Below are 21444 nucleotides of genomic sequence, written 5' to 3'. Positions count from 1 at the left end.
AAGTTGTTGTTTTATTCACCTTTCATTATATGACAGGCGTTCTTCTGGATCCCTTTCCTAACAGTCAAATGCATAGTAAACACTTTTACTAATACTTGCAAACAAACATTGCTTTGTTTGTATCTGAAAATAATTTTCAGTTCCATGAATATCATATAACTATCCCAACTTTTGAAGTTTGAGTTTCATGGAAGCAAACATATTCCACTTGACCATAACATAATTCTAGCTTTTGGATCGAAGGACGAGAGTCATATGATCCATAGCATTAGCGGGAGGATACGGAAAGCATGCGATAGGACAAAGTCCTTCTCGGCACTTTTGAGGACAATCCTCATATTACGTTACCAATCGTAAAGTTTTAACCAGATATTTAACAGCTATTCAATTTTAATAGGGAAGGTGGAAATGTGAGCCATTATTCTACAACTATTATGCAAGAAACACTTAGACAGTGTTCATAATTAATTGCACTGAGAATTAAACATGTTAATTCAATAGCGTGCTCCCACTCAAATCAATATCTCTCACAATTAATTTTGAGTGATACAAGATCCAGACTTCAATTCATCGCCATAGAATCATCATCTCATAACGGGAATTTTAATCGGTAGGCCAACTTGCCGATCACATCTCTATGTGACTCTTGCTCATCTTTTGATGCGTGTGTTCCGAGCTCAGGACGATCCTGCCATGAACGTCAAGACAACCAAGTGATCTTGCTGCAAGGTCTGACCTCACCCGCCTCACACTTCTCTAATTGTTCGTACCCATGCATCCATGGCGCACCCCGAAAAGATAGGTGCCGTGACGGTGCTACACTTGGGAGAACACTAACTACTTGATATTTTAAGTGAGAGATCACCCTAATAAAAGCAACTACTGCGCAATCAAGAAGGGTGCATCATAAGGGATAAACATCTCAGGCAATTCATAATAGCATGATATGGTATAGCCCTTTCTGACGGAGAAGTATTTCATTTCTTCGTCTTCGGCATTCGCGTCGGTGTTCACCTTCACGAAGATTGCCACCACCTTGTTGATGCACGAGATAATATTGCTATCTCTATAGCTAACAAAATAATGCATTACAACAAGGTTGACACGCAGGTCATTAAAGTGCAATCATATGGCTCCAGCCATCATGCCGAATCATGACACGCAGGTCATGTTAATCAAATTACATCATATAGTCATCTCATACATAATCGAATTAGTATGAGCACTGCTATACCACATCACATGCACATCCTGCAAAACCAAGTTAGACGCCTCTAATAGGTTTATGCAAAATTTTATTTTACGTGGCTTTTAAGGTTTTGACTTAAACCGCAGCTACCAACGTTTTATCATCAAGTATGGTTATTCAAGTTGCTACATTAACATCTCGGGGTGTATGAAACACGAGATAATTAAATCTCGAGCCCCATACTAAACTTCGTCATACGCATGACCCCCGTGCAGATAATATCTGCAATGCCCTTTCATCTGCGAATTTCATCTTTCTTTTGACTACGGCAGAACCCAAAGAACTGATAGCACTTCCATGATCAATCAGGATCACGGATTGCCAGAACTTTGTCAAATTCCACCATGCTGTCTCGAGATTGAGCAAACGCAAATTCTAGGGAAGCAACAAGAACGTCGGGTAACAGATTTCATCTGTCACCCGCATAAATAATTTTCAGCAATAGATCTCATCTACTACCTAATTATATTATGCAATACCCATACATCTCCATGTATTCTAGATCGAAACCTGCATCTACGCATAGCACGGCTCTTGATGCCACTGTAGAGTAACACAGCAGAAAACAAAAAAATTCCAACCCACGCACCAGCCCAGGACCACTATGGAGACTGCATACAAGGTTTGATCTTTTTCGTTACCGACTCGTAGCGCAGCGGGAAGTAGAGTCGATGACGATCGGCGGTGCAGATCCCCGCAGCTAGGATTTACAACATCCCAACCGCGAGGATGTATACCCTCATCTGCTCCTCAGACAGCCCTCCGGGAGGCGGTCTAATAGCCCCCCGGACGGTGTCGCGGACAGCCCTTCGGGAGGACCTTCGAAACTCGAACGGTCACTCGGACAGCCCTTCGGGAGGACCTTCGAAACTCGGACGGTCACACGGACAGCCCTTCGGGAGGCACTCACGAACTAAGACCGAAACTACGATATCTCTACAGAGTTGCACACATACGGTGTCATCTATCCGGCAGGGCTTCGCCGTTCAGAACTAGTTCCCACCGGAACCCAGACAGCCTTTCGGCTCTACGAAACTATTTCGCTGGGAGGGAGAGAGAAGCCAGATCATGCATGGCACTTGTATGTGAGAAGGGATGATCCTTTAGGCAGCCCCGTCCACCCCTATTTATAGGCCAAGCCAAAGGGTGGCTTCTCCAAGAAGCCAAGGGGGGAAATACCAAAAAGGCCCTCAAGGTGGCTTCTCCAAGAAGCCAAGCAAAAAGCACTTTCACTATTCATGACGACATTTTTCAGCGTCCGTTCGAACTGAAAATATTTATGTGGGCTCAGAACATTTCCAGTACCCACTAAAATAATTTTCAACGCGTTCCGAAACAATTTCGGTTTAGTGATTTTCATCTGCGAAAAGCAAACAAGAATGCGTTTTCACTATTCATGAAGACAATTTTTCGCGTCCACTAAATCCGAAAATATTTCTGTGGGTCTTAGAATAATTCAAGTACCCACTAAAATGATTTTGGATTCGTTCTGAAACAATTTCAGATTAGTGAATTTCATCTGCGAAAAACAGCCAAAGCGGTACCGGCAGCTCCGAAACATTTTCGGTTTTTATTTCTGAAAATTCCAAAAAGTTTTCAGAATGATTCTGGCACTCTCCAAGAATTATCAGGCATGTGCCAAAACCATCTTGACTCAATGGCATACCCCGAAACAACTTTTTCGGTTTCACCGAAACTCATCCGGTGACCTCTCTCTGCGGTACGATTCTGCTGTCCGAAACTTTTCGGTGTCCGAAACTTTTTCGGTGATTTTCTCTCAGACTCCCTGTCTAGTATTCAGCAGATAGATGACCCTTAAGCGTGTGACCCTATAGGTTCGGTGAAGTATAGACATGACCTGGAACCCCTTCCGATCAATGGTCAACATCGGAGCCGTGGACACCCATATTGACCCCTATACCCACACGAATGAATATTCGAGTGAACCTCTAGTTGAGGTGAGCTATTCCTGTTGCTTCACGATATATCACAAACACCTGAGGTGAGATTTATTGCATCCCCGTGGGCCAACACTTTGTCCACTATGCAAGTTACCTCGTTACCGGTTTTGTTCTCTTTTCTCGTTTCGTGTTCCGGCATCCCCGTGATCAAATCACAAAGTGTCTGGCCAGACGATGATGGACACCGTAACACCGAGAGGGCCCGAGTATATCTCTCCATCGTCGGAGGAGCAAATCCCAATCTCGAGCTATCAAGTTACTTAACATACTTTCCCATGAACCCGTAAGCCGCCGTAATAGCCATCCAGTTACGGATGACGTTTAACAAACCCCAAAGTTCATGAAGCAAGCATGAAGAAACTCGATACTCTCATGGTCTAAGGAATTATGCAAACATTAACTATCTCTGTGTTATAAACCATTAACTTGTGACGAATGTATCTCATAGCATAACATCAATCCGGGTCGATTCAACACAAATGTTCTCTTAACATTGTGCCCTCAAAGTTGCTGGCATAGACATGCCCATGATCAGGAAAACAGAACCATCATGCAACACTTGAGCTAGTCTTAGAGGCTAGACTAGGAATACTTCTTACCGTTTATTATTCCACACGTGCATATGAGTCTTCCTCCGAGCCTCGTGGATATTGCAGACTCGAGAATCATTGCAGTTATAGCATGGAACATAAACATAATATGAACTCGGAGATAAATAATATCATTTATTATTGCCTCTAGGGCATATCTCCTACAGCCAAGGCTACGGATCCAGTTGTCGTTTTGCAGAGCCTCAGCCATGGTTTTAAGCTTGCTTCTAGATCGTTTGAACAACATTGGGAAGGTTTGACAGAGCGGTTCATTTCCCAACCAGTGACAAGTCCAAATTTTCGCCGTCTTGCCATCACCGATGGCAATCCTCGTGGCTTGAGTGAAGAGGGCCCGGTCAGTGTTGTCACACGGAATTGGGAAAGCTTTCCATGGACTGTTCGGCTGCATCCATTCCAGCCAAAGCCATCGGAGACGTAGTGCTCTGCCGAATAGATGAAGGTCCTGAATGCCCAGGCCGCTCTTTTGGGTGGGAGAGCAAACAATTTTCCAATTGATTTTGCACTTGCCACCCGACAAATCTTCATCGTGTGCCCAGAGAAATCGCCGTCTGGCCTTGTCATATCCTTCAGAAGCTTCTTTGGGAGCCGCAGCACCGTCATCGCAAATGTTGGTAGTGCTGACAGCACACTACGAACTAGGACTCTTCGACCAGCAAGGTTTATAAGCCTACCCTTCCATCCCGCGAGGCGAGCCCTAATTCTATCAAGGAGGAATTGAAGGTGCACTAAGCGAATTCTACGAGTGGAAACCGGGAGGCCTAGGTATGTCATTGGAAAATCCACTATGGAGCCGCCAAAACTATGCAGTACGTCGGCGATGTCTACATTGCTGCACCTAATCGTGGCCACCGAGGATTTACTTTGATTGAGATGAAGACCAGAGGCATCCCCGAACAATTTGAGCAGATGCAGCAGCGAATCTACCTCCTCTTTAATCGGGTTGGCGAAGATCACAGCATCGTCAGCGTAGAGGCTAATCCTCATGCTGGTACCTCTTCCTGGCAGAGGAGAGAAGATGCCAAGATTTACATGCTGGTACTTTTCCTTTGTCGATGACAAGTGTATCATACATTTCCGATTTGATAAACAATGTATACAATACACACACTAATGTTTGTATCTATAGAGAAAAGCAATTCTACCCGTGCATGGATCCATCGTCCATGGTTGATTTGAAATTCATGCTACTATTTTGGTTGTTTTCAGAATTTGTCTTGTTTCAAAATGTCTCATTAGGTTTTGGCCAGTGCTAGCCATTGGTCGACCAGCGTGTTGCGCCGTTCGGTCACTGCGCCAACCGCATGATCGAACGAGGATTGTTTCATCATCCCTCCACAACCGTACCGAAAACACCTCAAGTTTCTCGTTCCGTGGCACATCCGGCCCCCGTCCTGCTCCCAGCGATGTTGCCCAGCACTCACCGCATTGCCGCGAGCCTACCGCCCCACCATCGCCGTCACATCTCCCCTTGCCACGGCTCGCTCAAGTTTGGCACCCGTGGACATGGAGCATAGGCATCACTAACTAATTCAAAGGGGGCAATAATAACAGCGTAAGCACCAATTGGTGCTTGAGTAGCCTGTAGATTTATGACAAAGGAAATGGGTTAACTGATTTATATGCAATGCTAAAAATCATCGATATTTCTTTTTCTCTTGTTGTTTTTCTGTTTTAGGCCGTTCCTGGTGTAGCACGGGCATCTTACTAGTAATCTTAGGAAACTAATACATACGACCAGTTTTGCATGAGAAGCTATCACAATACGGTCACCACCATATACTTTATTTTAAATAGTTTAAAAATTACATTTAAAATTTCAAAAAGTGCCGAAAATAATTCTACATGATCATATGGATGGATATTACACATGTGTAAATTTTGGTGCTGAAATAAGTAAACATGTGAGCTATAAAAAAGACAAAATGACGATTTCTAAATAGTGGATAATACATGCACTTTTCATCTTGCCAAAATCACGATTTTGTCATTTGTGTGTAACTTGCATGATTACTTATTTCATCATCAGAATATGTCCGTGTTTAACATACATCTATATGAACATGTGGAATTATTTTTGAAATTCGAAAACTTTAAGATACCATTCTGACACTATTAAAAATATAGGGCTCCAACGCACCCATATTTGGCTGCTAGGTTGGATGAGTCTGCCTGTGGTGACCAAGGAAAGCGTAACAAATCACCTACGACTCCGAGTGGACACGACGGGACATGGCCGACGGCGCTGTGGAGTGTGACGGCGGGCCACCATGGATCGAGCAGACAAAGCAGCTACTCCGGTACGTAGCGTGTGGTTCCATGTTCCATGCCCCGTCAAAGAGCTTCCCAAAAGCATCCAATTTTTGGTTCCCTCCATGCGTCACTGGATTGAACTGATTCAGGGAGGTCAAGTGTCTCTGTCAAATTGCTTTGTTACCCACTGCCTGAACTGATATGTGAAATACATTGCTCAAGTAGTCATAGCGTCTTTTCAGAATCCTTTTCCTTTGTTTTCTTTACCTTTTCCCTTCTCAATAGCTAACCGCGATTATTTAACTAAATCCAGCCTTCTTGGCATTCCAACTTATTTAACCATGTTTATGCAGACCCTTAGCTGCCGTAGGTACAAATTCTAGCAGATCTGGGCAAGTTCCTGTTAGGAACTTAGAATACATATGTGTGTACACAGTGGTGATTAAATTACGAAGTGATAGATTAGAATATTATAGAGATATAACATTTTCTTGCATCGCAAGTCTAGGTTTTTTACTTTCCAAGTTTGTCCGCCACATGCCTATACACATCCCTATGAGGGTCAGATCAAAACAACATAGAAATATCATGATTTTCCTAATTTTCACATAGTATTAGAGTGGTTAGTCCTACGACGTTGGTCCGAAGTTTCTCCCCCACTTCCATAGAGTGTGCCCCCCCCCCCCCCCCCCATGGATTTGAATCTCCGTGCCGCACTCGATTATCAATTAGATTGATTGCATATTTTAGATATTAGATTGTTTTAATATATTTCTTACTCCAGATCATCTAGTACCGATCCTATAAGCCATAAATATACTCGCAGAAGCCATGCGGCGAGAAAATCCGCAGAAATTTGGCTACCTCAACAATTGTGGCGTCCTCCGAACACATGCAGAGAGCTCGGAACTCAGCGCTCCATCCAGGCATCAGGCAACTATGCAAACCGGATACACAGTCACCAATTATTACAACCAACTGTTTGGGGTTCCTAAGGATAGTTTTGTGTCCTTAGACGAGTCAAGGGTTGCTCAACTTGCGACGGATGAGAATGAAATCTTGACCGCCCCGTTTTCGGAGAAAGAGGTGTTTGTGGCGATTTCACAGATGAAGAATAATAAATCTCCTGTCCCGGATGGCTTTCCGGCTGAATTTTATAAAATGTGCTGGCATATTATTAAGGGTGATTTTCTTTCAATGTTCCATGATTTGTTTTCTGGGCATTTGCAGTTATTTCACTTAATTTCGGAAAGATAACTTTTCTCCCTAAGAAGACAGAGGCGGGGCGGATTGAGCAGTTCCAACCGATATGTCTTCTTAATGTCAACTTTAAAATCTTCACCAAGGTGGGGACTAACAGGCTGACGCAGATTGCACACAGTGTGGTGCAGCCATCTCAAACAGCCTTCATGCCGGACAGAAACATCCTTGAAGGGGTTGTGGTCCTACATGAAAGCTCCATGAAATCCACACAAAAAGACTAGATGGGGTGGGTTTTTATGGTGGATTTTCAGAAAGCGTACGATAAGGTTAAGTGGCCATTTCTACAGCAGGCCTTACGGATGAAAGGATTCGACCAGTCCTGGAGAAAGCAGGTAGATTCTTTCACGCTAAAAGGCAGTGTCGGAATCAAAGTGAATGATGACATATGTCATTATTTCCAGACACACAAAGGTCTAAGACAGGAAGACCCAAATGTCACCTATCTTGTTCAACATAGTAGTGGACATGTTGACAATTCTGATAGGAAGAGCTAAAGAAAATGGCCAAGTAGGTGCTCTCGTCCCGCATCTAGTGGATGGAGGAGTTTCCATTCTACAGTACGACGATGATACTATCATCTTCATGGAGCATGATCTGGAAAAAGCAAGAAATATGAAGCTCGTGTTGTGCTTATTTGAGCAGTTGTCGGGGTTAAAGATTAAATTCCATAAAAGTGAATTGTTCTGCTTTGGGAGAGCTAAAGACGAACAAGAAGTTTAGAAACAACTGTTTGGATGTGGGTTGGGTTCGTTGCCTTTTACTTATTTGGTCATACCAATTCACCATCGCAAGCTCTCTAACAAAGAATGGATGTGCATTGAAGATCGATTTGAAAAGAAACTAGGCTGCTGGAAGGGAAAATTTATGTCATATGGAGGCCGACTAATTCTCATCAATTCGGTGCTCACGAGTATGCCAATGTTTCTCTTGTCCTTCTTCGAGGTACCAGTAGGGGTTCGAAAAAGACTAGACTTCTATCGATCGCATTTTTTCTGGCAGAGTGATGAGTTAAAACGAAAATACAGACTTGCTAAATGGGATATTATTTGTAGGCCAGAAGACCAAGGTGGTCTTGGCATTGAAAATTTAGAGGTGCAGAACAGATGCCTTTTCAGCAAGTGGTTGTACAAACTATCTGTAGAGACTGAGGCCACATGGGTCCGGATTCTGCGTAATAAGTACCTTCATTCTAAAACCTTATCCCAGGTGATGGTCAGACCAACCGAGTCACCGTTTTGGAAAGGACTGATGAGAGTGAAATCAACCTTCTTCCATAGGAAAAAATTTGTCGTTGGTAATGGTACTTCTATGAGATTCTGGAAGGATACGTGGCTAGGGGAGACGCCTCTAGCTATCCAATATCCTTCTCTCCATAATATTGTTCAGCGTAGAGATGCTTACGTTGCAACAGTATTATAGTCAATCCTCTTAATATTCAATTCAGGGGGACTTTAGAGGGAAACCGTTAGGAAGCTTGGCTCCATCTTGTGAGAAGATTGATGGATGTTCAGCTTTCTCAACAATCAGATCAGTTGCACTTGAAACTAACCAAGAATGTAGTGTTTTCGGTAAAATCCATGTATTTGGGTATTATCAACTCTGACTCTATCCCTCGATCTGTGCATATTTGGAAAATCAAAGTTCCTTTAAAAATTAAAGTGTTCATGTGGTTTGACCACAAACAAGTCATTCTCACTAAGGACAATTTGGCAAAACGTAACTAGACAGGATCTCGAAGATGTAGCTTCTGTGATCATGATGAATCTATCAAACACCTCTTTCTTGATTGCCCAATGGCCAAAATTTTATGGCGGTCTATTCATATAGCATTTAACATTACTCCTTCAAATAGCATCCACACGTTATTTGGGACGTGTCTAAATGTAGTTGAGACAGAAATAGCGAAACATATCCATGTAGGAGTATGTGCTTTATTATGGGCTATATGGAACTGCAGGAACGATTTGATTTTTAACAGAACAACACATATTCATTTCTTGCAGGTTATTTTCCGGGCCACTACATTGATCCGTATGTGGTCGCTACTCACTCCGACAGATGCCAGAGAGCGTATGGTTACTGGGTCTATCCGTTGGGAGACGGTAGCGCGGGCTATCTTCAACCAGTTTGGATGGCGGTCATGTAATAGGATAGGTGTTTAGTTTCCTATCTATCTTTATTCCGCCGGTTGTGACTATCCCGTTTTCATATTTTTAGCTCTTTGTGAGCCCTTTTGCTTTTTGAGACTTGGAGACTTTGTTGAACAGTTTGCTTATTAATAAAATGGCCGCATGCATCATTCTGATGCAGAGGCCGGGGGATAACCTTCTTTTCAAAAAAAAACAGTCATCCTCTGTAGCAGTTTATCATTGACACAGCTCTCATGACTATAATTCATGGACCCAAGGAAGCCACACACGTCATTGTAGATCAGCTACTTCAGTGCATGCATGGCCGGCAGTGCCCCACGACAACGTACCACGGGAGGAATCCATGTGCAATTAGCACGAGAACCCGCCCTAACATTTCGAAGGTCGACTTAGTGTGAATCGGGTACAATAGACCTTGCAACTACAATGGATAAATAAATACTTCTGTCGGTATATATTGAATATTATGAATATCATTACAATGGCATAGTTATCAAATAATAATAATAAAATTATATATCAAATAATATATCGTATCTATGTGATTATATGATACAAATGATATTATAAGATAGATGTACTCAACATTGAACAAATGTGGGTGGGTGGATGGATGGGGGCTATTGCCCCCCCCCCCCCTCACCCCGCCCCCCATATAAGTTGGGGGAGCGAGTCAAGCCCTTCATAATTCTAATTTAGTTATTCATTAAGGTTTGATAGAATGGGTATACATAAGCAAAGTTGTTTTTATCACTGTTAACATTATATTCTGTAAAAACACCTTCCAATAATTTATTTTAGTTGTGAGTGGGAAATCTTTGGAGAAGGTATTGCAAAGTGTTTGATCTTATTGTTTGGAAACTTAACTTATTTACCTGAATAAACCCGATGAGTTTTGTCGTTTGTGTTCAGGTGAAGACATTTGTATGTCTAGATAAGCTACACCATTCTGGCAGACATGGGATGGATATCAAGATGGTAACTGACTTTGACCTTTGTACTCTCATACAAATCATAAATTTGCGGGCTTCTTAATGTTTTCTGAATTTTGGTGAATTATGCTAACTGTAGAGCTATGAAACTGTCGGTGTACAAAAGTAGGGGCTCTCCTTTTGATCCCTTTACTTGTGCACGGTAGTCAGAGCCGCGCCCGCGGCTACACTTAGCATGGCAGAGGAGGGAAGCCGGAGCACAAGACAGCCAAGGCAACGCCAAGACCAAAGACACAAAGAGCAAAGAGGCGAGGTGGACTCCCCCGGTAAGACCCTTGCCGGGGCAGCCTCTGCGGCCCCGGCAAGAGCCTTGCAGGGGAAACTTGCCTGACGCCAACGGAGCACGCCTCCCTTGAGCCCAAGGGTTCCAACGCCATCAACCACATTGGGACCAAGGCTCGGGAGGCACCTCCGTGGTGGCATGTAGATCTTTGTGAAGATCATAAATACACAAGATCAGATGAGGACCAGAAGACGACGACCCTCGGCGAGATCCTTGCCGAGGAGACCCATGAGACCCCCGGCGAGACCCTTGCCGGGGACGACCACGGTGCCGCAGCAAGGCCCTTGCCGGGGCCCCGGCAAGGCCCTTGCCGAGGACACTTACGGGGCCGCGGCCAGGCCCGCGTCTGCCAAGACACCACCGCCGTCTCCGTGCAGCTGCTAGCCCAACCAGGTGGGCAGGCACCTGCGTGGCAGCATGCGGCCTCTACGCCGACCCAGCAAGCACCTGCGTGGTGGCATGCAGACCTTCGTGAAGACTCCACCACCGCGCCAGCCCAGCAACCAGCCAACCGTAAGTGCATCTAGTGCTCCTTAGTGATTTTGGTGTATTGAAGACTTATAGGTTAAGGGACTGATGCGTTTGTGAGTGTACATAGGTCTATAAGTCTACAAGGAGTTTGATATTTACAGAGAAAGTCGACCCCTAAAAATGAAGTTCTTCGACCGAAGACTTTCGATTTCTGAAGACTTTCTGAATACTTTGAAAGTGAAGAAATTAGTGTGACCTTGAAGACTTGGTATTCATTCGAGGAACATGAAGCATGAAGACTTTTGTTTTCTTAGTTTCTTTTTCTCTTTCTTGAGTCATAGGAAACACCGTACTGTTAAAGAGGGTCGAGGAAATACTAAGGAAAATTTCCATGTGATGCTCAACTCAAAATCCTACACCTACCAATCCCTTCGAGTGAAGCCATTGGAAATCTCATACAGTTCAGTCATATTCTTCAGTGACAGAGACGAAGTTCTTATGGTCTCTGAGGAATTTGTTCTGACTGAGGAGTTAGGAATTCGCCAGTACGGATTGCCTACACAGTGAGGAACATGATAGCCCTGAGGATTTTGAACCTCAAATTTCCGACCGTTGCTGTGCTATGCGCCAGCTGTCCCAAAATACCTATCCACCTAACGGTCATATTATTGAAAGGCATTTATGTCTTATCATGTCGGGCTGCTCCCTAGGCTATAAATAGCCGCCCCCTACAACCACTAGCTGGTCGGCTGCTCCGAGAGAAACTGACACTTGTCATTTGAGAGAATCCCATCCTCCGAGGACTTTGAGCGAAAATCATCGAGTGAGGAAAACCCAAACCCAAACACCTACAAACCCAAAGTGATTGAGCATCACTGAAGAGATTGATCTTGCGTAGATCCGACGCTTGTTACCTTTGAAGACTGTGCGTCTTCCAGATGGTTAGGCGTCATTGTCTAGAGCATCCAAGAGGGAATTGTGGATCGCCGAGTGACCGGGTTTGTGAAGGTTTGGAAGTCACCTGAAGACTTACCACGAGTGATTGGGCGAGGTCTGTGTGACCTTAGCTCAAGGAGAATACGGTGAGGACTGTTTGTCCGGAACTGTGTGTCCTCAGGTTTAAATACCTAGCCGCTCCAACCAGACGTACAACTGTCACAACAGTTGGAACTGGTCTACCAAATCATTGTCTTCACCAAGCCTACTGGTTCTAATTCCTCAACTCTTTCATTTCCTCATTTCTGTTGTTGTGTGCTTGTTCATATCTGTTTGAATATTTTGACTGAATACTTTATCAATTCCCTCAGTTCAATTTCTTCAGTCTGTTTGTCTTCATCCTGTGTTATCCTGTGATTACGCTTTCCGTACTCTGTGCTTGTCTTCATTTCATCATGATGACCATGCTTGTGTTCTGTTATGTTTACATCTGAGTACTTATTCCGCTGCAAGTAGTTCTTCGCTTAGGAATTTCCTCACCCTGGAATTCCTCAGTGAAGAATTCATAAAAATCGCCTATTCACCCCCCTCTAGTAGATATAACACACTTTCAATTGGTATCAGAGCAAGGTATCCCTTGTTCTGTGTGATTTTGGTTTAACCGCCTGGAGTTTTAGTTATGTCGACCACAGGAATGAAGACTGTGTCATGCCCCATATTTGACGGTCACGAGTATCCCAAGTGGAAGGCCATGATGAAGAAGCGCCTCATGTCGATGAACAGCGAGTTGTGGACCGTCACTGAGATTGGTCTTACTGATCTGTGCAAGATGGCGGAAGCTGATGACATTCGCAAGTACACTCTTCTCAACCTCACGGCAAAGGATGTCATCTGCTCCTGTCTGTCTCAAAATCAGTTCAGGAACATCATGCATCTCGATCATGCAAAGCTTATCTGGGACCGTCTCTCTGAGGTCTATGAAGGTCATCTAACCCGTCATGATCCTTGGTTTGAGGACTTCAAGGAATCTCTAAAAGCTATGACATTCGAACCAGAATCATCATCTTCTTCACCATGCCTTATGGCAAATGGTGCAAAGGTAACTGAATGCTATCTATTCGAATCCAGTGATGATGAATCTGGTGATGAATTTGGACCTAGTTATGTCAAACTTCCTTCCCTTGCTGCTAAACAACAAAGAGCTTTAGAAAAAGTTCAATACATGCTAAGTAAGAGCGATGATATGTTGGGTGAAGAAATGGATCAGTCGAAAGCTTTGGCTGAAAGTCTTCAGAGACTTCATACTAAGTATGACAACCTTCAAGGTCATCATAACACTCTCTGATCTGATCATGAGAAGCTTTCTTATGAATTTCTTCAAAGAAAGCAAGATCTTGAAAAGCTAAGAGTGAGTCATGAAGATCTTCAGAAGGAGCGCGATTCATTACTTGCTCAACAAGTCAGTGCTGCTCAGGAAGAATTTGTTCCTCCATGTTTGAAGTGCATTGAACGTGAATATGCTAATTCTTCTCCTGAATGCTCAAATGCTTCTAATGCTACAAATTCTTCACCTGTCTCTGCTATCACTAATTCCTCATCTGAGGACATTGCTAGTATCACTGATGATGCAGGGCTGAAGGAATTGTACATGGCATGCATGTAAAAAAGCCTCAAAGGGCATCAGACTCTTTGTGATGTGCTTAAAAAGCAGATCCTCAACAGGAACCCTAGGAAAGAGGGTATTGCCTTTGAGAGGAAACTCAATGCTGATGGTACATATTGGAAGCCTGAGCAGTACCCCAAAACATCATGGGTTGCTGCAAAGGGACCTCCAGTTGATCCATCCAATTTATATGGCTTTACATGTGAATCTCCTCATTCTTCTGATGAGTCATTTGACTCCAACTATAAACTGTTCAAAAATCGGAATGGTGAAGTATTTGCTAGATATGTTGGAACTAACTGCAGGAACGGTTCTCCTATGAAGAAAATCTGGGTTCCCAAAAAGTGCCTTGAAAGTCTTCAGGTGAATGTCCTCATGACACCTTCTGTGAAGAAAGGGAACCCCAGATCAAATTTTTCATCTGGACCAAATTCTTCATATGGATCCAAGTCCTCATATGGGCCATACTCCTCACGTGGATCAAATTCCTCAAAAGGATCAAAGTCCTCATATGAACATCATCGTGCTAACAACTCTCTTTCACAGGGAAGAGCTAAGGGCTATGAATATGAGCACTATTCTTCTAATCATTATGTTCATAAGTCCTCGAAGAATTTCTCTGCTTATTCATATGCTTACCCTAACTCCTCTTATGTGAAACAAAGTGGACTGGCTTCTATGCCACCTTTCTCATATGGAGCTCGCAGAGTGATGAACTCTTTGCCACCCCTTCAGATGTGGGTGGTGAAGAAAAAGAACTAATCTCTTATGCAGGGTCAGGTCTCCAGACGTGCTTAAACGTCTGAAGAAATTGCTGGAGACCTGAAATTGCCTGAAAGGACGCAGGCTAATCATGAAGAAATGAACTTTCATTTCTCACGTCCTCATACTGTTTTATCTGTTCTATTGCTTGATGAAATTGATCTGATGAATTGATGTCATATTGTTCACTGATGAAGTATATGAGTTCGTAAGCTGCACTAATTCATCTGCAGGATGATCAACCCAAAGCCAATGAGTGGGTCCACGATAGTGGATGTACAAATCACATGACTGGTGACAAGAATCTTTTGATGGATGCTCCCTTATCTCCATCGCATCTGAAGCATATCATCTTCGCTGACAAAGGCAAAAGTCAGGTATTGGGTCTAGGTAAGGTTGCAATCTCAAAGGATCGACACATGGACAAAGTCATGCTTGTCGAGTCCTTAGGATACAACCTCATGTCTATCTCAATGCTTTGTGATCTTGATATGGTTGTTGTCTTTGGGAAGTATCGTTGTGTTGTGATCATGGAAGCTGACCAATCCAAAGTCTTCGAAGGCTTTAGGAGAGGGGACTTGTATATTGTTGATTTCTCTACAGGACCACAACCTGCCGTATGCTTACTTGCAAAAGCTTCAGAAGGCTGGCTATTGCATCGACGACTTGGTCATGCAGGCATGAGGAATTTGCACACGCTTGCGAAGAAGAAGCATGTCATTGGCATTGAGAATGTCAAATTCCTCAAGGATCACTTATGCGGAGCCTGTGAAGCTGGAAAGATGACCAAGGCCAAGCATCCAGCAAAGACTATCATGACTACTACTCGTCCATTTGAATTGCTTCACATGGATCTCTTTGGTCCTAATCATTACTCAACAGTCACAAATGATGCATCTCTCTATGGCTTTGTTATTGTTGATGATTACTCTCGTTACACATGGGTGCATATTGTCACTTACAAACATGAGGTGCAGGAAGTCTTCAAACGATTTTCCTCGAGGGCTTCAACCAACTTTGGCGTGAAGATCAAGCGCATCAGAAGTGTCAATGGAACTGAGTTTAAGAATTCTGGTCTTGATGACTATCTTGATGAACTTGGTATTACTCATGAGTTATCTGCTCCTTATACTCCTCAGCAGAATGGCGTCGTGGAGCGCAAGAACAGGACTCTTGTTGAGATGGCTCGCACTATGCTTGATGAATACAAGACGCCTCGTCGCTTCTGGATTGAGGCAATTGATACTGCGTGCCACATCATCAACATGGTATATCTTCACAAATTCTTCAAGTAGACTGCTTATGAACTCCTCACTGACAAGAAACCCAATGTGAGTTATTTCAAAGTCTTCAGTGCTAAATGCTGGATTAGAGATCCTCATCACAACTCTAAATTTGCATCGAAAGCACATGAGGGTTTTATGCTTGGTTACGGAAAGGACTCGCACACCTACAGAGTCTTCAACAACGTTCACCACAAAGTTGTTGAAACTGTAGATGTGCAGTTCGATGAAGCTAATGGCTCGCAAAGAGAGCACCTACCTTCTGTGATAGATGAACCAGCACCTGAGGAATCTATCAAGTTCAAGGCTACTGACGATATCATTCCTACCGAAGAATCTACTGAAGAATTCATTCCAGATCATGAAGAACGTCGAGCTGATGCACCTGAAGAGAATGGTGCTGAGGAAAATGGTCCTGAAGAAAATGCTGATCAAATTCCTCGACGACAACCCGCTCATCCTCGCGTTGTAAACGAAGTGCAAATTGAGAGAATCATCGATGACATTGAAGCACCAGGTCCTCTCACACGCTCAAAAGCTCCACATTTGTCTAACTTTTGTGGGCACTTTGCTTTTGTCTCTATCACAGAGCCCAGTAAGGTAGATGAAGCATTTCTGGAGCCTGAGTGGATTCAAGCTATGCAAGAAGAATTACATCAATTCGAGCTCAACAATGTCTGGGAACTGGTCAAACGTCCAGATCCTTGCAAGCACAGTATCATTGGCACAAAGTGGATCTACCGCAACAAGCAAGATAAAAATGGCCTTGTGGTGAGGAATAAGGCACGGCTTGTAGCTCAAGGCTACACACAGGTTGAAGGAATTGATTTCGATGAAACTTTTGCACCTGTTGCTAGACTTGAGGCTATTCGCATATTACCATCTTATGCTAACCATCATGATATCACTTTATATCAAATGGATGTGAAAAGTGCATTCCTCAATGGTAAGCTTGAGGAAGAAGTATATGTTGCTCAACCCCCAGGTTTTGAAGATCCAAAGCATCCTGACAAAGTCTTCAGACTCAATAAGGCCCTCTATGTGGCACCCCGGCTCAGAGAAACCGAAACGCCCCGTATTTCAGCCCAGAGATCGAGGAGAAGTCTTCTGGAATATGGCACTGCTTAGCATAGAGCAAACCAGCTCTTTATTGCAATCTATATGGGTACAAGGGGGTTACATCGGCACGGCGACGCTACGCCTGCCACGGTTGCTCCATGCAAGCAGCAGAACAACACGATGCAGCGGAATGACTACTGGTAGCGGAAAAGCGACAACGGTGGTGAACTACACTCCGCAGGGACTTTGGCTGGAACGCTTATCCTAGATCGCAAACAAGGAATCCACGGCAAACAAGCAATCAAATCCGGCATGACCTGCAAACTGGCTTGACACGCCAGGTCAGTACATTGAATGTACTTGCAAGCTCACATCAACCAAAGCAATCAAGACAAACAACAGCATGGCAATTATAGGTTATTAAGCAATGATGAACACGAACTATCAGAACAACATGGGATGTACAACATGATATAACTAGAACAATACGAGCATGGCATAAACATATGAACATGATGAGACTAGCATGCAACATGATGAAACTATCATGCACCAACTTACTCTGCTCGGGTTACCTTGTAACCATCACATGTATCACTTACCATCGCTGACATTACACGATCATCTTAGGATCCAATAAAGCTTGGTATTAACAATACCGTAGTAATCATTTATGACCACAAGGAGCGTGACCTTTACCCTTTACTTTCGCATAACACCACAAATATCCAACAAGTTGGTATTCATGATATCCCAGTGATCCTCTCACGATCACATAAATATCAACCAACTTCTTTCATCATAGAACCAGGGTTGTTATTAAGAAAATTATTATTATTACTGTTGACCCATAATGTGACCGACACGAAATGGGCCCATATCCGCGGGCGCGGCTATCGATAGATTTAACACACACACACTCTACAGAGGTTAGCACACAGTACCCACACCACGGAACCCTGGCCTCGCACTACCATTCGGGTGGACCAAAGCGTTCCGACAAAACCGTCCTACTGCCATGAAACTCTCCCGGCCACTCCGACCAACTCCCCTTTGGGCTAGGTCCTGGGTGGCCCCGTGCCTACCAAAGGCACCAACGGCCACTGTCGTGGCAAAACGGTCCCAAACGGGGACAAGGATCAAAAAAGAAAAACGAGAACACAAGGTATATGCTGTCCTACCTGGCCAAGGTAGCGCCCGCGCATAACCTTCCCTCGCGGGAGGCACCGGTGAGAGGCATGACAATAGACCCAGTTAGGGCCTTCCCATAAGGCAAGCGTGGCTCTAACAGTTGTTCAAGTTCAATTTAATCCGGTTAAACCTGAATGCAATATGCTGAGCCATGATAAAAGTAACATGATGCAACTAGAATGCATGAAGATGATATCAACATAAGCATGGGGGTGCATCATAATTACGAGCATAACAACAACATTTAACCATATCAACAATGAATCATATCTACTGAGCATGGCATAATGATGAGCATGAATATGACAACTAGAACACTACTCATAGCATAACATGACTACTAGCATCAACAATAAATACCATGCAAGAACATAACGATAAACTACCATGCAAGCAATTAACCAACTGGGTGAAAAGGAACATGCATAACAACGGTACTCGGAACAGAGGATAGTCATGCACCGAAGACCATCACCAACATGTACTATTACCAAGCATGGCCAAAGTAATACTAACACAAAGAACAAAATAACAGAGTGCAAGAAAACATAGCATCACGGTAAATACCGATCCATAAACATAACCGAAATACCGATACAAGAAGGAAAACAAACAGACAGTTATTAAAGGTTCAAGTTGAAGACCAATGCTTCTGCATGGCTATCATGCAAATGGTGGTTGTGGCTTGCCTGGGGAGGAAGAATGCACGGGGGAGAAGTGCGGAAAGATCGCGGAAGGAATCGCCGGAAAGATTCTCTCTCAGAGGGGGCTGATTAGGGGCAAAGGCAAAATGGTCATTTCCAGTATGTCAGACCATACTGAAAATGGAACCAAAAGTTCGGACTCGATGAGACGAAGAAGTGAGCGTTGATTTCACCTCGATTGGAGCTACGGTTGAAAAGTTATGAAGAGTTGAAGTTTACGGACTATTCTGCAAAAATATCACCACAAATAGGTCCCTGAGTGGATAAGGCAGAGGCGCAAATTTAGAAATACGCTTTCTGACAAGGAAAACGCATTCTATGCGGAAACAGAGGGAAATACGCTTTCAATAAAAGAAAACGTACTCTGAGACAAAGCAGAGGGAAAATACGCTTTCCTTGGATGAAAGCGTACACGGGCAAAAGCCGTGTCCACTTATCCACATCAGCAGGGTGCGGGGTCAACGGCTGAGGGGCTGACGAGTGGGGTCCGCGGGGCCTACAACCAGCTGGCTGGGCGACGCGGTCGTCTTCTTCTCCACCGCGCACGCCCGCGAGGCAGAGGGAAGCCGCCGGCGTCGGGCGGCGATTGCCGGCGCCACAGAGGGCCTCCGGCGACGCTCCGCCTACCGACGAGCTCAGCGCGGAGAGGCGCTTCGATCCAGGAGCTTAGCGCATGTCGGGGAGGATCGAGGCGATGATGGCTTGGGCTTCGGCAGAGGTGGGTTTCGGTCGGAGCTGGGCTCGGGGCTCCGGTCACTGGGAAGGAGCGGCGGGGTTCTAGGGAGGCTAGTGTTGGAAATATGCCCTAGAGGCAATAATAAATGGTTATTATTATATTTCTTTGTTCATGGTAATTGTCTATTATTCATGCTATAATTGTATTGTCCGGAAATCGAAATACATGTGTGAATACATAGACCACAACCTGTCCCTAGTAAGCCTCTAGTTGACTAGCTCGTTGATCAACAGATAGTCATGGTTTCCTGACTATGGACATTGGATGTCATTGATAACGGGATCACATCATTAGGAGAATGATGTGATGGACAAGACCCAATCCTAAGCATAGCATAAAAGATCGTGTAGTTTCGTTTGCTAGAGCTTTTCCAATGTCAAGTATCTTTTCCTTAGACCATGAGATCGTGCAACTCCCGGATACCGTAGGAGTGCTTTGGGTGTGCCAAACGTCACAACGTAACTGGGTGACTATAAAGGTGCACTACAGGTATCTCCGAAAGTGTCTGTTGGGTTGGCACGGATCGAGACTGGGATTTGTCACTCCGTGTGACGGAGAGGTATCTCTAGGCCCACTCGGTAATGCATCATCATAATGAGCTCAATGTGACTAAGGCGTTAGTCACGGGATCATGCATTGCGGTACGAGTAAAGAGACTTGACGGTAACGAGATTGAACAAGGTATTGGGATACCGACGATCGAATCTCGGGCAAGTAACATACCGTTTGACAAAGGGAATTGCATACGGATTGATTGAATCCTCGACACCGTGGTTCATCCGATGAGATCATCGTGGAACATGTGGGAGCCAACATGGGTATCCAGATCCCGCTGTTGGTTATTGACCGGAGAGGCATCTCGGTCATGTCTGCATGTCTCCCGAACCCGTAGGGTCTACACACTTAAGGTCCGGTGACGCTAGGGTTGTAGAGATATATGTATGCGGAAACCCGAAAGTTGTTCGGAGTCCCGGATGAGATCCCGGACGTCACGAGAGGTTCCGGAATGGTCCGGAGGTGAAGAATTATATATAGGAAGTCCAGTTTCGGACACCGGGAAAGTTTTGGGGGTTACCGGTATTGTATCGGGACCACCGGAAGGGTCCCGGGGGTCCATCGGGTGGGGCCACCTATCCCGGAGGGCCCCGTGGGCTGAAAGTGGAAGGGAACCAGCCCTTAGTGGGCTGGGGCGCCCCCCTTGGGCCTCCCCCCATGCGCCTAGGGTTGGGAACCCTCGGGGGGGGGGGGGGGAGCTTCCCCCTTGCCTTGGGGGGCAAGGCACCCCTTCCCCCCACTTGGCCGCCGCCCACCTTGGAGATCTGATCTCCCAAGGGCTGGCGCCCCCCCAGGGGTCCTATAAATAGTGGGGGGGGAGGGAGGGCAGCAAACACACAGCCTTGGGCGCCTCCCTCCTCCCCTGCAACACCTCTCTCTCTCACGCAGAAGCTCGGCGAAGCCCTGCCGGAGACCCGCTACATCCACCACCACGCCGTCGTGCTGCTGGATCTCCATCAACCTCTCCTTCCCCCTTGCTGGATCAAGAAGGAGGAGACGTCGCTGCACCGTACGTGTGTTGAACGCGGAGGTGCCGTCCGTTCGGCACTCGGTCATCGGTGATTTGGATCACGGCGAGTACGACTCCGTCATCCACGTTCATTGGAACGCTTCCGCTCGCGATCTACAAGGGTATGTAGATGCACTCCTTTCCCCTCGTTGCTAGTAGACTCCATAGATGCATCTTGGTGAGCGTAGGAAAATTTTAAATTATGCTACGATTCCCAACAGTGGCATCATGAGCCAGGTCTATGCGTAGTTACTATGCACGAGTAGAACACAAAGCAGTTGTGGGCGTTGAGTTTGCCAATTCTTCTTGCCGCTAC

The 21444-nt window shown here is 44.9% G+C and overlaps 1 protein-coding gene across 2 annotated transcripts in view; it reads right to left on the bottom strand.

Annotated features, from left to right (window-relative positions):
• The window catches only part of LOC109768074 (polyubiquitin 11-like), a 183676-nt gene that overhangs the window by 15389 nt on the left and 146843 nt on the right, over positions 1-21444 (bottom strand). Inside the window, exon 2 of one of the 2 annotated variants that reach the window (XM_073505264.1) lies at positions 16204-16211. The exons of the other annotated variant lie outside the window; for it this stretch is intronic. Within the exon in view, the coding sequence (XP_073361365.1) occupies positions 16204-16211 (8 nt within the window). The remainder of the gene's footprint in view (positions 1-16203; positions 16212-21444) is intronic. 2 annotated transcript variants of the gene reach the window in all.

The sequence above is a fragment of the Aegilops tauschii genome, chromosome 7 (assembly GCF_002575655.3).
Source record: "Aegilops tauschii subsp. strangulata cultivar AL8/78 chromosome 7, Aet v6.0, whole genome shotgun sequence".
In the NCBI taxonomy this organism is placed as follows: domain Eukaryota; kingdom Viridiplantae; phylum Streptophyta; class Magnoliopsida; order Poales; family Poaceae; genus Aegilops; species Aegilops tauschii.
The sequence above is the reverse complement of the archived record's forward strand: the minus strand, read 5'-3'. Positions and strand labels throughout refer to the sequence as shown.